The sequence below is a fragment of the Centroberyx affinis genome, unplaced genomic scaffold (assembly GCF_046629955.1).
Source record: "Centroberyx affinis isolate AG114_WGS23_722 - 3 ecotype Tasmania unplaced genomic scaffold, CSIRO-AGI_Caff_v1 ptg004275l_1, whole genome shotgun sequence".
Taxonomy (NCBI): Eukaryota; Metazoa; Chordata; class Actinopteri; order Beryciformes; family Berycidae; genus Centroberyx; species Centroberyx affinis.
Window position 1 is genome coordinate 48,883 of NW_027281998.1, and position 17,313 is coordinate 66,195.

Here is a 17,313-nt window from a genome sequence, read left to right on the forward strand (position 1 = left end):
GCAACGTTGTGTTTGTATTGTTTGTGGTACAAGTAAAGAAATCTACCAATGCATGGGTCTGATCTGAGTGTATCAGGGTCTGATCTGAGTGTATCAGTGTGTCTGCATGGTGTGTGTGTGTGTGTGTGTGTGTGTATCTGTGTGTGTGTGTGTGTGTGTGTGTGTGTGTGTGTGTGTCTGTCTGTGTGTGTGTTGCCTCTGGGGATGTTGGTGTTAGTGTTAGACGCAAAGAAAAAGGTAGACCTATCAAAATTTGCCAAGAAGCTTCCCACGCCTAAACCAACGCCATTTCCCTAAAGCATCTGCCACAGCAGAGACGAAAACTTCAAACTTTTTCTCCTCGCACGAAGTCGATGTGACGTCACTGATTCTGTCCCGCATCTGCCTCGGCATCTTCACAGCTCACGCGCGAAATGAGATTCTAACAAATACGTGTCTATAATCTAAGCAAAAGACATATATCTTTCAATGTTTAAAATCACTTAATAAGCCTACCACTTTGTAAGCTACAGACATGAAATGTTCCTTTTCAAAACACTTTAGCCTATATTCATTTTGGGGAAAACGCTGAAGTGCAGCATTTAAAATCTTTAATGCAATACAATATATACATAACCCAGTCTGTAAAACTGTTATAATTTTGTCAGCTAAGGATTTTATTTGCTTCCTATCATTTAAAACGTAGGCTGTTTAAATTGTAGATTTTGCAAAACTTGGTGTGACTGGATATCAAATTTATTGTCACTATGTTTCTTTGATTTGTGTGTTATCTATTGTTATCGGCACCATTGCATTGGGTCGTTCTCTCAATGTGTCCCCGAGGATTAAATAAAGGTTTGAATGAATGTCATCTAGGAACAAAGTCTACACATGGCTATACAAATTATATCAGTTGGAACTGTGGGCTCCTGTAACACATTTAAGAGACTTGTGAAATCTATAGGTTTACCCAGTTATAATAAATACAAAACACAACCTAAAATGATGGTATATAATAGCTAAAATATCTCGAGGAATCGAATGATGAAGCACAAATTATGGTTATTGTCTGCATAAAGGATGTTATAAGAAAGGCATGAGGAGACTGGGTGCTTCTATATGAATTGTGCCTTAACTTTACAGACATTTTGCTTTTCATTCTGTGAATTCATTTTCCACATTTTCGACATTAGAAATAAAGCGTCCACAACAGTGTAAAGCATCAAGCCTGGCGTCGTTAGTGGATTCAGAGGCGGAGAAAACATTTTGCGTAATTGTGTATAAATCAGATGGATAGCTCAGACAGGATTTGAATATCTAAAGAGCCAACCCAAGCCAAAACCCAAGCTCTAAGGTAGGCTACACATCTGGTGGCGTACATGTTTTGGTCTTCCAAGTTGCCCAAGGTAAAACTATAGCGTCGCATGAGGGATTTTCCACCAATAGCTGTCGTTTCCATGCAGCTCCAGCAGACTCTTAACTCATCCACCTCAACAGAAGCCAGTCTATAGCTTCAATAGAATAGATTTTGCCATTATGCTAATAGGGAACGCATAAGAATGATCAAATGAACACTGGGTAAAGTTCCAAGACAAATAACTGCCTTTTTCTTTATCTTTTCGTTTATAAATAGAGCCCATCGCAGATTAAAGTGGCCCCAGCTCTAGTCGAGGTATTGGACAGCCGGCTTGTTGGCGGGTTTTTTGAATATTGGATGTCTCGGGGGCTTTGGGCTGAATCCATTGTGCGGCCTTATCACGGGCACGAGAACAGCACGAGCCAGCAGAACAAAGGCACCAGATGGCTTTCCTGCTCTGATGAATTATTTTGAAGTTACTGAGATATTGGGACCATTAAGAGTTGTTGAGGGGTGGGGGGAGCTGTCTATCACAAAAAAAAACATGTTATTCTGTATCAACACAATGTCGACTAATGTGATGATGAAAGCGGCCTATCAATGATAATAAAGGCTTATAAATAACACTGAGTAATGTTAATAATAGTAAATAATAAAAGTGATAGCTTTCTTTGGTATATTTGCCTAAGAGATGAATGTTTTTGATTATATTTTAAACTGAAAATGGTAAGAATAAACAGGTTAAGAATAGTGTGGTCTAATTATTGCAAGCATGAGTCACGTTTGCATTTATCATCTTCAGCCCAGAACGAAATTCAACTCTATGGGTTTATAGAACAACTTCAATTCTTAATATTCTACATTTTGCTGTATTGTTGGTCCAAAACAGATCACTCATTATTATCATTACAGCAGTTGTCGACATGCGGCTGAGCCAAGCTGAAAAGAGGGCGTGGCCTGTGCGTGGTGTCCGCCCACAGAGAAAACGCCTGGCTCTCATTGAGCCTCAGCCTCGTGTTGTAAAAGGGCGCTCAATACAACTGCAGTCCTCAACCAGCTTCAACCTGCAAGCCGTCCTGGGCTTTAAATGATGAGCAGCGATGCTACGAAGTCATATTCTGGTAGGTTATTTTTCTACTTTAAAACTTTTATACGTATTTTTACAGACTTAATTATGTTTTGAGCATGTCAGCTAAGGGTAGAATGGGACTTGGAAATGACAAATAACTCTATAGACACCTAATGAAATCACAGCCAGTTCAATGCAATTTGTAGATAATAATGAACAAATGTTTGACAGCTTGTAGCTATAAATGAAATAGTACTTGACTGTTAATATCTAGCAATTGAAATACCATTGTCTGTTCTTGTATAAAGAGCTGTGTTAATCAATTTGAAAATGCAAAAAAAATGTCCACCGCTGTGATAACTTTATGATGGGATTTGTTTACGTTTGGATTAGTTCTTTAAATGGTCATGCTGAAATAAATACCTGTGCAATTCCTTAACATTGTTGCATGGGATATAGCCTAACATCATGCTTTGGTGCACACGTGATTCATGTTAGCATCGTCATTAAAGGCCTATAAGCTATATGTTATAAAATATAATCGATACAGACATCTATATGTACATTATATAGGCCTATCTATCGACTTTTTTACAAATAGTCATTTCCAAAGAAGGATTCGGCTACAACATCAGAGTTGTGCAGCTCAAACTTTTTGACTTTCCGCTGCATTGTTGAAACGTCCGTCTTCATTAGTAGTCCTGTGTCTTTCTGTCGCTAATGAGACAGAGTGTGAGAAAGTCTGACCGTCTACATTCTCACTGCAGCTCACGGATGACCGGCTCGCTGTGGGAGAGACTTCAGTCTGCAGGGTGAGTTGGAGGTGACTGTGTGTCTCAAGGTTGTGATAAAGATAGAAGAGGAGTTTAGGATGGAGTACTGTCACCTGTATTTGTTATAATTCACCCTATTCAGTCACTTGTGGCTTTATCTGCAGTTGTCTAAAGCAGTGATGTAATGGTAAATGAAAAGTTGGGTAAACAATGAGCTCCAGTCACTGATCATCATTAAGACAAACGACTATCAACATAAACAAAAATCAATTAGCCTATACTTTCAGAAAAAGCATTAGCATAATTTATGGGGGGTTTTCCTGAAAAGATCATAGAACTTACATCAGTTTGAGCTCTTACTATGTCAGAAACATTTATGTCAAATTAACTTACATAAATCTTGTAAAAGCTTGGGTAAACTCATGAGTTATGGATTTATCCTCCACTGTTCCTGCTAAATTGCAGTAGTTTAACAATAGCAAGCTTTTTCTTATTCGATATCAATGATTTACTAAATGGTTATAATGATTATAACATGATAATATGTGATTATTAATATGTTGTTAATTATATTGTTAATATTTGAGAATTTAAATGATAGCCTACCATGGACATAGACAATAGCCAAGCTGAAATTTGTTCATGACTTAAAGTAGCTTCTGTCTACTAGAAATGTAAAAAGAGGAAGCTCATAAATGAGACTCAAGGGCTTTTATTAAGATTCAATGATTCTGTGTTCTCTGAGGGTTTTTTGAGTCTGAAAAAGGTTAATCCAATTCACTGCAAGATCAGTGAGAAAAGTCTTACTACACCAAACTGAAAAGTTAAAAACAGTGCCAGAAAATAAATTAGACTGATTTCTCTTCATAGAGCTTCTCAAATCTTTTTTTTTTTTTGCTCCCTTTATTCCAAAACTATAAGAAGTGTCAGAATTTCAGAGAGCATCTTATATTGGGGCAATACTATGCCAATACAGATTTTTGAGCACATTTTGCAGCAGTACTATATTCACACAGTCAACATTCATGAAGAGTTTGACTTGAAAAATAAGCTTTGTTGGAAAGTCTTCACTCATCTTACAGTAACATATCTTAACATATAGCCTACCCTACCTGGATCGGTGCTGTCAAAAATTGCAAATATAAATCCTTTACTACCTCGAAATATAGAAACTCGTTCAGCTGTTTTCCTCTTGTCTTTAATGTGGTTATAAATGTGATTATTAATATATATATACACAGCTCCCGTTTTTAATTTACCAGGCAAGAGTAGCCCATGATGCCAATCCAGGGTTACAGTCAAGAACGAAAGAAAGAAAGAAAGAAAGAAAGAAAGAAGCAGAGAGAGAATAAAGATAGAGGTAAAAAAAAAAACAAAGAAGCAGAGAGAGAATAAAGATAGAGGTAAAAGAAAGAAAGAAAGAAAGAAAGAAAGAAAGAAGCAGAGAGAGAATAAAGATAGAGGTAAAGAAAAAAAGAAGCAGAGAGAGAATAAAGATAGAGGTGAAAGAAAGAAAGAAGCAGAGAGAGAATAAAGATAGAGGTAAAGAAAAAAAGAAGCAGAGAGAATAAAGATAGAGGTAAAGAAACAAAGAAGCAGAGAGAGAATAAAGATAGAGGTAAAGAAAAAAAGAAGCAGAGAGAGAATAAAGATAGAGGTAAAAGAAAGAAAGAAAGAAAGAAAGAAAGAAAGAAAGAAAGAAAGAAAGAAAGAAAGAAAGAAAGAAGCAGAGAGAGAATAAAGATAGAGGTAAAGAAAAAAAGAAGCAGAGAGAGAATAAAGATAGAGGTAAAAGAAAGAAAGAAAGAAAGAAAGAAAGAAAGAAAGAAGCAGAGAGAGAATAAAGATAGAGGTAAAGAAACAAAGAAGTAGAGAGAGAATAAAGATAGAGGTAAAGAAACAAAGAAGCAGAGAGAGAATAAAGATAGAGGTAAAGAAACAAAGAAGTAGAGAGAGAATAAAGATAGAGGTAAAGAAACAAAGAAGTAGAGAGAGAATAAAGATAGAGGTAAAGAAAGAAAGATGCAGAGAGAGAATAAAGATAGAGGTAAAGAAAGAAAAAAGCAGGAAGATTAAAGATACAGGAAAAGAAAGAAAAAAGGAGAGATAATAAAGATAGAGGTAAAGAAAGAAAGGGGAGAAAGAAAGATAGGCCTAGAGAGAGAGAAAAGAAAGAGGTAGAGAGAACGAGAGGTAGAGAATGCAGGAAAGAAAGAGAGAGATGGCACTTTCGGAACGGGTGGGTGGAGAGAGACGATCAAATAAAGCATTTTTCTCTCTTTTTGTGTCTTGGTCTTCTTTCAGTCTACTCTGCTGCCGAAATGCTGCTAAATAAAGTTTTTTTTGTCTGGTCTCGTTTCTCATAAACAGCCTATGTAGCCTACAGCTTGTATTAAATAATGCAGAACAACAGTTTCATGGTTTTTATGTGGGTTTTATGACACAGATAGGCTATATAACCGAAACAGGTTTTATTATTATTATTATCATTAGGCTATTCTTGTTATTATTGTCATTATCTTATTATTATTACATGTATTTATATCAGTCAATCATAGTATATATATATCAATTATATTATATCATATATTCAGATACAGACATGCCTGCTTTTCTTATTCGGCTATTGTTCAACACGGACTGACGGCCTCCTCCCTGCACGCGCCCAGGTTTACTCAAGCGAGAGCAATTACGGCACGCGCCAACCAGCTGAGCCGTTGGACAGATGGGCGCGAGGCCATGCGAGCTAGTACTGCACAGCAGCAGCGGGCCTACTGGAATTTCACTATAGCCTTCTTTTAAATACTGGCTGAAGCCTGCGATGGTGAATAAAGAATATGATTTTTATTTTCTAAACTGGCATAGAGTACCAAAAAAAAAACAAAAAAAAAACAAAACAACATTCAAGTGATGATGATAATAATAATAATAATAATAATAATAATAATAGGCCTAATAATAATAATAATAATAATAATAATAATAAGAAGAAGAAGAAGAAGAAGAAGAAGAAGAAGAAGAAGAAGATTTCTCTTAATACATAGCCTATTATTGAGTTTTTTAGTTATGTGGTCTCAAATCTACACAGCAAATTCTCCAGTGTTCATAAGTCTTTATGCCATTTATTTTAGATTTGAAAGGTATTTATTTTTGAGTTGAAAAGTGTTGATTGTTGGTTGTTTGTCCATTCATACAGTTGACATGACTCTGAGGTGGCTGATCAAAAAGTGTTGAATAACTAAATGGGTGTAAACACTGACATAGTGTTGATTTGTTGGTTTATAACACTGACAATTATGAATAGATTCACAAATTGTTGATTTTTATAACGGATTTAGGACTTAAATCTGGGTTTCTCTGTTCATGGGTTATTTACAGCCATTTTGAACGAGCAGTGCCATTAGGTTGTAAGCAACATGATCTTCAGCAGAAACTGTCTTGATTTGAATGTTCCCGCGTGCAGCAGCAGATGTGACGACAATAGAGGCCACGCACTGAATAATTGCGACCAATTTGAATAACTGTCGCACGTCTGACGCGTGCAAGAAATATCCCAGCTTTCCCAGGCTTTGGGCTCAACGCTGCTGCAGGAAAACCGTTGGCAGGCCTCCTGCTATTCAATGGGGATTTACTCATTGCTTGAAGTTATGGGAGCGTCTATAATGAACCCTGGGAAAAGACTCCAGATAACCTACACATGATTAAACCCTATGTCAAGCTATTAATTACACACAGCCCGCTGCAGCTGCACCATAAAGGCAGGAATTGGTCTAGTTCTATTTATCAAGTTCAAGTATGCTTATTTAAAAAAAAAATATATATATATAGCCAATATATATAGGCTACATAATGGCAGCGCGATAGGTTTCACACGACCGAAGCAAGTAGGCCTAGATTAGTTATAGCTATAGGCTAGGTCTATGAATTTAGATAGGTTAATATGAAAATCTAAAAAAAATCTAGTCATAATCAATAAATAGCTTAAATAAAGAGTTCATTTCCAAAAGACAATAGCCTATATCCATTATGGACAAACATACAGAGGATTCAGTTTGTATAAGCATTATCATTTTGTCAACCAAGGATTTAAGTTACCCACTAGCCTTCAGAAAACACTCAAATCTGTTCCGTTTATGTGCCATCACCAGTCATTTTACAAAAGTGGGTCGGGTGTCACTTTTTTTCAAAGGTGGATAGTCCCATCTTATTTTTGGAACGAAACTCTCCCGAACGAAAATTCACTACAATATCATTGTAGTATAGCTATAATAATCTATAGTGTGTCTGTGGTAGCCCACTCACTGGTGGGTTTATAGTGACTTTATTACACATTATGATATTTTTTTATATGGTAGGCCATTACTGTAACGTTCTTATAATATTACTATATATTATCTATTATCTATAGATAAGGCCTGTAGTCTTGTTATTATATTAATACAGCCTATAGTTCCCTTCTAAAATGTATTACATGATTACTATAGTTCTTTTTCTTAAGGGAATTGTACTCTTCATCAGACCCCTCGTGGGAATTTCCCTTCCCTCCCCCGAATTAACATGGCGCGCGGTGTCTATGACAGTTGGACCTGTGCAACAGATGGTCCTAGGAGGCACGCGCCGAGCACGAGTCTCACCCCCCTCCTCCCTCCTTCACCCGGACACACCCGGCAGAGGCCGCTGGAGCGGAAATCGATAAACCACATAATGATGTGACAGGGTTAAGTGGCTGTGATGTAAGACGACACGTTTTGCTGCTGCTTGTTGTTGTTGTTGTTGTTGTTGTCTCCTAAATGGTATTCCCATGCAAATATAAGAAAACAAAGAATGGATATAAATAACTATGAACACGAGAAGCTGTTACTGACTTAAATGTTTTACTGTATAATTATTAATAATTGTTCTATTTTCTATATTTTCACAGTGGATAAGCATGGGGGTTAGCTTTCTAAGTGGAGAAATGACCCAACTAAAAAAAATCTTACTAGAAATATAGTTAGTGATTATTCACATAAAATGTTACTGTCCTTCAGTGTGTTCGAGGTGGCCTATAATGAATCACAGCACTCAAACTCCTGAACACCTCTACAGGTGCACCTTCATGAATATTAAGCTTTCCTGCCACCGTTTGGTGATGGCAAGTACTGCAATTCATCACAACAGATACATAGTCAAACATCAAGCTCACCCACCTGACTTAACTCAGTCTAATAGGCTACGTATAGGACTATAAGCCTATCGAAACTCATATGGATGAAGTGGTTAATTCTAAATAAAATGAATTGCTGTATCATGTACTATGGCAAGTGTGGAAGCAAGTGTGGAGTTTTAACTGAGGAGATGGATCTGTGTCTAAGACTTGAGTGATGTTGACTAAATAGGACTAAAATGTTTTGTGTAGGCTTGGACATTTTGATTTTCTTTGGTTATAATGGCAGTCACCTTTACCTCTGCAGAATGAAAGCATGAATAACAAAGAAGATTTTATAATAATAATAATAATAATAATAATAGGCTAATAATAACAATAATAATGCATTTTATTTGTACTGCGCTTTTCATTCGCAGTGAATCTCAAAGTGTTAGAGTTAAAAACAAAACAAAACAAAAACAAAGAAAATAATCACCAACAAAAGTTGACATGAAAAAGTTTTATTTCATAACCTCTGCCAGGCTATATAAGTCAGAAACAATCCCGCTATCCTGAGCGAGGAAATTACTGCAGATTGAGTCAATATAAATATAAAGAAGAGTTCTAGCTGTTAATTAAATAGGCGTTACAGGCCTTATATAGCCTAGGTGCAAGAAATGTAGGTGGGCAGGTTTAATCCCCACAGCACCCATCGGGCCTGCCCAGTGGTGGAATGTAACTAAGTACATTTACTCAAGTACTGTACTTAAGTACAATTTAGAGGTAGCCCACTTGTACTTTACTTGAGTATTTCCATTTCATGCTACTTTATACTTCTACTCCACTACATTTCAGAGGGAAATATTGTACTTTTTACTCCACTACATTTATTTGACAGCTTTAGTTACTAGTTACTTTGCAGATTTAGATTATTAATACAAATTATAAATCAACTAATAAATTATGATATATTTTTTATAGGTTAAGCTACCCAGCAGTATATAAAGTAATTCAAATTAGCTCCACCTTTACCAGCTGCAACATTAAAGTGATGAACACATGAATGCATCAATAATTATAGTCCAATAACATTCTGAAATGGGCCATTCTGCATAATGACCACTTTTACTTTTGCTACTTTAAGTATATTTTGATGCTAATACTTTTGTACTTTGACTTAAGTAAGATTTTGAATGCAGGACTTTTACTTGTAACAAAGTATTTTTACACTGTGGTATTGCTACTTTTACTTAAGTCAAAGATCTGAATACTTCTTCCACCACTGGGCCTGCCGAAGTGTCCTTGAGCACGACACTGATCCTCTACTAGCCTACTCCTCAGTAAACAGCTAAATGCCAAAACCTAAACACACTAGGGTTACATTTTGCAGTTTCATTTTTCCTCAGAGCCACCAGGTGGACCTCTGCGGTCTGGAGGCGGTGGATTTCCGCTGATGGACAGACAAGCTGCTGGTTTCACTCTGATATGTAAAATTAATGCCGGCGAGGCTCCATGCAAACAAGACTGACTGGGCGTGTGTTCAAAAGCTCCATTGCTGAATTACTATTTGTCCGTATACTTGACTCCCCACTGCACTTGCATAACTTTCTCTCTCCCTCTGATGTAAGTAGCCCCGTCGTCGTACTGCCCCTTTAACTTCTGAGCCGATTTCCTGAGACCAACAACAGCTATCCTCCCCCCGATGGATTATTTAACAAGCGGTGAGTCCCATGTCGCCATCTGCGATAGGAGGGAAAAAACACTACGGGATATTCTCTGAAGCACATGATACGCAGCATAGTTCGGGGGAAAAAACAAACAAAACAAGCTCGGTTTTTACTAAAGAATAACAACCAAGTAGTGGTTCGGCTTTGCAACAGGTGTTTATCATCCTGCGGGCGAGAAAACAGGCGCACAGGTGAGCTGCATCGTCGGGAAAAATAGTAAAAGGAGCTCGGTTTTTCGATTATATATAGAATATGGATTAATATAGGCCTATGCGCGTATTTCAACATGTAAAAAACGTGTGTTTTGGTAAAAACTGTGTAGCCTATGAGGGGAAACAGCACAATCTATTGAAGGATTTACCTGTCGCTTTTCATCAGACTCTCATTCGGTAAGATGCGGATTGAGAGTTTTTCTTTTCCCCTAAATTAACCCGATGACTGAGATGAACCGCACGCAACTCCTACTACAAACCACGATGCTGACCCCCATCTACACGGTGAACTAATCGGGCTTAACGCGGGCTACTGAGGGAGGGAGTCGTCGGGCTGCAGCCATGGTGGTGGAGAGGACGCTGCTGGCCGCCAGGCAAGGCGACGTGCAAACTCTCAAAGTGCAATTAGCGGAAAACGTGCTGAACGGCGACGTGAAGGATGTGCTGGGGGCTTCGCCTGTCCACCACGCCGCCCGGGCCGGGAAGCTCACCTGCCTGCGGTTCCTGGTGGAGGAGGCCGGGCTGCCGGGGAACTGCCTGGCCAAGAACGGAGCGAGCCCGGCGCACGACGCGGCGGCCACCGGCAACCTGGCCTGTTTACAGTGGCTGCTGACACAGGGAGGGTGTCGACCTGCGGTGAGTGGTGGTTGCTTTCTACAGGGAGGTTGGTGTAAGAGTTGGACTAGCTGAAGGAAATGGCAATAATAATTTAGTTTCTTCTGTCCAACATTCATCTGTTAAAGGCACTATCATGTAGGGTCTGACCGATATATAGACTGAAGTCGACAATAGCCGATACATGTGATCGTTTTCATGCCAAAAACGTATCCAGTGTTACCTCAAGAACTTGATTCTTGTCAGGGAGGAGGAGGAGGAGGAGGAGGAGGAGGAGGCTCTGAAACAGCATTTACACCATCATGGGATACTAAAACTCTCCACTGAAATCCAGTGTATTGAAAGGACTTCCTTTTTCTTGAATGAAAGTCAGTTTCTCCACTGATAATAAAAGATGGATAATAAATAGCTTAACCTCATCCATTAGGGCAGCAACAGTTAGCCCAAATTCATCTCACCTACAAAACGTTGAGCTTGCAAAACGTTGTTGCCATTTTGATTAATCATCTTGAAAGGGAGCATACCCATGGATACTCCCACCCTGATATTATGATGTTAATTATGATGACAGTTGATTCATCATTTAATAACACCAGATTAGAAAACATGATAATTTGACCATATAAACCATCAAGTGTCATTCATCAAGACTTGAGACTGCTGTTCCCGAGAAATCAGGTGAAACAATGTCACCAAAGTATATTTAATCTACATAATGTTGACAGTGTGATAGTTCTCACTGTAGAGTAACAATGATTTGGCTCGTTTAAATTATTTTCCAAACTGATCACCCAGTGGATTGGAAATGTAAAAGCACCCCTTGGAAACTTGTGAGGCTTTTTGACAACAGTTTGATCTGTTACTACTATATTGCACTGCCTCATGTTCCTGTGTTAATGAAGTATGCAAATGGATTTGCATAGGTTATGCATATAGCACATGAAGAATAGAAATACATAATAACAGTTCAATTTAGCATGATGGGGGGAGGTTGTAAAGTAGTATGATGATATTTTCATATGCTGAGTTATGCTAATGAGCCCTTATCATTCAGTTATTTCATTGCCATGCTGCTGCTAGTTGAAAAATAGAAAGTACTCACACACTGTATTTACTGACCAGGTAAGGAGGCACTTTCAAGGGCTCCTACTAAAAGCTGCAAAGTACTACAAAGTGTTCCCCAAAGTAAACCCCAGTATACTATTAACTTTACCACTAAGTCCCCAAAGTACCACAAACTTTCATAAAGTTTCACAGAATACTACAAAATGTACTAAAAAAGTATAGCAAAGCACCCAAGAGTACAGATCAGCTTTTCATTCCATGAATTGTTGCCTCTCTGCATGTATTCCATTCCAAGCAGTTGTCGCCACCATGAACGGTTAATAATTTCACAGAAGGCCTTACTGGCATTGTGGTCCAGTTTGCCCCATTTCAGTGGCTTTTGCTGTAGGATTAGTGTAAAAAAAAATATTTGTTTAACTCAAAGAGTATGTAGTACAACACGAGTCAAGATACGCACCAAGAATCAATCGGGCACTCTATCTGCCCTCTTGTAGTCCGTGATTCTAAATTTGAAACAGGGAGTAATAAGAGCTCTTTCAGCTACTTTTTGTCCCCATCACTTTCAAGGGCTGAATGCCTGATAGAAGAGCAACAAAGAGCGCACCATGCCGCCGACCAGCTGATAAGATACTTGGCTGACATTTAGTGAAACCTCTCAGTTACCACTATAGCAATGCAATCTACTTGATGGGTGGTCTGTGTCGGTTTCCAGTTTTTGCCGTTGTTTCATTATTACACTCTGATCATGATTTTATCTGTTAAAAGTCAGTAATTTGATGTGCTCCACTGCCTCGAACTACAAATTTAGCCTCTGTGTTGTTTGAAGGCTCAACTATTGACAGTATGTGACGGGTAAACGTGAGTTTCAAAGTAACATGGGAGCTGTAACATGCCTGTTTTGAGTAAGAGTAGGATGACAAACTTGCGAAAAGCTGTATGTCTATCTTTCCTTTAGATAAAGAATTATCTTCTTTTTTATCAGTAACGTGGTCATAAAAAGTTTTGGGCCTTTAACCTTTGGAGAATGTGATCCGGGCCCATACAGTACATCTCCCCTTTTCTGGATACATTGGTTGCAGATCAATCATTACTTTGGGTGCAATCATCAATAGTCTGAAACACAGTAAGTTTACTTGCATGAAGAGTCTTGTGTGAGTGGACGCTTTTCTCAAACAAGGGACGCTGTTACACATGAGCTAAGGACCGGGTTCATTTCCTCCATACTTTCAATCCAAATATAAAGAGTTTTAATCTTTGAACCAAATCAACCAGCTGCCAGTTGTTTTCTGAATGAATTACTCCTCCCATACTGCACTGCAAGTGATGTCATTGATTCTGTTTTCCTCATCTTCAACAGTGCTACAAAATAATAATATACTGTAGTAGTGATTACAGTTTTGTAATGATTTTCACTTTATACTCTTCTCCTCATCCCTAAAAAATGACATCATGTCTGTCAGTAAAAGCATTGCCAACAGCACCAATCACTGATACAGGTTCCTAGCCGGCTAACGTTACTTCCTTGTGGTCTGGCTACTGACCATGTGCAACTTTGGTGCAGGTAACGTTTCTATGGTAACTGTGATGGCTCCGATTGATGGGAACTCGCTCAAACTTGTGGGTAGTGTTGTATTTCACATGGAACTCAGGAATAAAAGCAGGAAAAAAACTACATTTCTTAATGAAGTTGAAGGTAGATTGACTGATAGCTTCTGCAGGAACATATAGTTGTTTCACATTCTGATAGCTCATGGAAAGTCTACCTTACACTGTTAAAGTGTTATGGATAATAATCAAGTTCTGTATAGGAAAAATGAATGGAGAAATTGACTTCCAGATGCCGATGTTTCAGCTCTGTTGCTCCTCTGTCTGGTTTCCAGGACAGGGACAGTTCCGGCGCCACCGTTCTCCACCTCGCGTCCCGCTTCAGTCACCATGAGATCACCGATTGGCTGCTGAAGAGTGGCGACGTGGACCCCGGGTCCTCCACGGACACCGGCGCCCTCCCTGTTCACTACGCTGCTGCCAAGGGAGACCTGCCCTCCCTCCGACTGCTGCTGGGGCACAGCCCAAAGTAAGCACAGCCCAACATGATGCTTTTCTCCTCCCAACAGCCTGCAATCCACTTTTCATGTGGGGAGGATTCTAGTGACGCTATAAATGTTCAAATTCTCACCTGACTAAAATTGTGAGCTCTGTATTGTTGGAGATTTCTACAGGCCTCCACCACACACACCACTGTTTCATTTTTATTGACATTGGGAGGAAAGGGAGATGATTACAGGCAAATGGGGGTAACTGCGGTTGGTGTAAGATTTGATACCCATTCGCACAGGGAATGTAAATAATAGTTTTATTTACAAAGCACTTTTTGAAAGCAGATTACAAAGTGCTTTTGAAATTTACAAAACACACCTTATTCAAATGTAGTACTGTAGGATTATGTAATGTTTAAATGTTATCAGTGCTAAAATCTATAGCCTCTGTGCGTCTTCCATCTGATTTGATTGATGATTTTTTTTGAGTATTTTGACTAATTGAACTTTAGAATTCTAAACTGAAGCTGATTTGTTGCAGTCGAGACGTCACATTTATATGATTTATGATAACGTTAGAATATGTCATCCCAATAAGATTCACAATGATATATCAAACAGAATATCTGACATACTGCATCTTTGAGATGGGCTACACAGAACAAATACATATAGAAATACATTATCTAAGTTATTTATATTGCATATAGGATACTAAACTTTCTTAGTTTCTCATCATTGCATAACAGCAGTGTTTTCCTCATTGTGCCTGAACCTGATAACCAATCCACTACTCTCATGGTTACCACTGAAATCCACACTTTTTACTTTCTGTGAGCTACTGCTCTTAGACATTGCTTTGAGCCGTAAAGACACCAGCCCAAATTAGATTTTAAAAGAGCCTTTAGGTTATGACAGCTTTAACTTCAGCACTAGTCAGTTTTCTTATTAATTTGTAACTGAAACGAGCTGCAGTGGATCGGCTGGTCTGGAAGATTCAGATTTCAGATTGCTGCCACTTTAGAAGTCTGACTTTGTCAACTGAACTGTCAGATCTTGAAGGTCAACCAGTCACTGCTTCTTTTTTCTTTCGAGGAGCTTCTTAAGCTTTCCAAAACAATCCATGACTGTTACAGGAACACTGCAGCCAGAGGTTTGGTCAATAGATTGGCTTTTGTTTATACAAAGGGCTTAGGGAGGATTTACATACTGCATTGGTACCAAGGAATCTGAATCTTGCTTTTTTGGTAGCTGTGGAGCAATCTAAATAGCTTCAGTTGAAATCCCATTTGGAAATAACCTCTTTGTGGTGTAATTTCCCCCAAATGCTGCACACCAGCCTAGCCTCAGTTTGCTCTTTTGAATAATTTTCATATTCATAATGTTGCCAAAAGTGGGTGTGAGTGCATTATGTGTAACCAAAACAAGTGTGTGTTCTCTAGTGTTTGTGTTTGTGTGTGTGTGTGTGTGTGTGTGTGTGTGTGTGTGTGTGTGTGTACGCATTCATTCATGCGTGACAGACTGCCCTGTGTCTTACGTCTTACCAAAGTAGGTGTGTGTGTATGTGCTTGAGAGTGTGTGACTGCATTGTGTGTAACCAAAATAGGTCTGTGTGTCTGTGTGCATATGTGTGTGTGTCTGTGTGCATACGTGTGTGTGTGTGTGTGTGTGTGTATGTGTGTGTGTGTGTGTGTGTGTGTGTGTGTGTGCTCGTATGTGCCTGAGCTTGTGTGTGAGTGATTACCCCTAGATGAATGTCATTGCTAATCAGTGCTGTGTCAGAGGTCCATGCCCCATAGAGATAACACCTGGCCATATGGCCCATATGATTGCCATGGACACAGAGAGGCATTAGGGGGCTGCACCCGTCCTTCACCAGGCAGCAGCTGTGCTGACAGGACAGGATGAGGACTGGTTAATGATGCAGACTCATTATAAGTAACAACCAGGTCGTTTGCAGGTATTACCTAGTAAAAAGGAAAGCAGGGTCATAGTCAATTTACACTTATTTTAATCAACTTAATACTGGAGAGGTCGGTCTTTACTGTGATTACGAGTATGATGATGCAACAACGAAGCCAGGTTCAAACCCAAGACGTCATATCACATGGTGCACACCTTAGCCCACTGAGCCACCAGGACACTCACAGCTAGCTGTACTTAATGGGAATTATGGCTGATACATCCTGTTGTATAATTTGAACTTAGTGATAGGAAATCCTTTTGTGTCAGGCAGAGTAAGGGTTCTTCTATTCAGTTTGAAAGAAATTAAATGAGAAGGAATACTGTTTTATCATTGTGAATTGCAGTTTGGGTTTATATTTTGAACTGAAAAGTGAATTGTCCCAAACTTGATGCAGTGGTTACATAATAAGTATTCACAGGCATGTTTCACAGTTGTTACTACCACCCGATATTGTTGACAGTAGCCAAGTAGGCTAATTATTTGTTGCTTCATGATAGCTCTGTTGCGGTCTTACAATGCAATATTTTGTAATATGTAATTTTACAATGGCCTTATTCTAGTGTATTAACCCGTGTATTAGGCTGTGGAAAAGTATTGTAAATGCAGATACAATTTCCTTGAGGGACTAAGAGTATTATTGTCTTCTTACATTGCTTTCCCATAGGTTAATACACACGTTAATACACTGGTGTCTTCACTGTAAGGGAAAGTGTTACCCCTTATTCTAAAGAGAACTGTTCTCTTGATTTCATGAACAGTTTCAAGTTAAAAACCTGCTGAGTAATTGTCATGTTGTTTTATGGTTCATATGTTTTGTTACATGGCAGCCCTCCAGCACTGTATACTTAAGCAAATGCCTCCTCTGTATACATTATACACTTGAAGCATGTAGCTGATACTCTTATCCAGAGCTTCTTACAGTGAGTGAGCAGGGAGTTCAGTGTCTTGGTCAAGGACATTTCAGTAGCGAGGCTGTTGATGGACGCCTCCCCACAGACAGTCAGAAACATGCTGCTGTAACTTCAGTTATTTGGTTTTGTTTAGCAACATTAAAGTGAATACAGTACAGAAACAGATCCCACTGAGTAGCGTTCAATAAGCAAGGCTATTGGCACTGGATATTGCTATTGATACAGTTCATACATATACAGTTCAGCATTATTGATAGCAACACCAGTCACAGTTATAAAAGAATAAAAATGGAAACTACACAGATAACTGCTGAGCCTATGATGGATGTTCTCTGTGCCGGTGTGTACTTCAGCTATCAACAGTGATCACGGACCGCTGCCATAAAGTAATGGAGATAGACAGAAATGTAATTAATTTATTGCACGACCTTCGAGCTAAACAGCCGTGTTTGTTAAACTGCTTTGACTCTGTTGA

At 38.8% G+C, this 17,313-nt stretch overlaps 1 protein-coding gene across 1 annotated transcript in view; it reads left to right on the forward strand.

Annotated features, from left to right (window-relative positions):
• Window positions 1-10,587: 10,587 nt before the first annotated feature.
• espn (espin) overlaps window positions 10,588-17,313 on the forward strand; it is a 48,807-nt gene continuing 42,081 nt past the window's right edge. Inside the window, 2 exon segments of the mRNA XM_071543250.1 lie at window positions 10,588-10,881; window positions 13,806-13,999. Of these exon segments, the coding sequence (XP_071399351.1) occupies window positions 10,588-10,881; window positions 13,806-13,999 (488 nt within the window).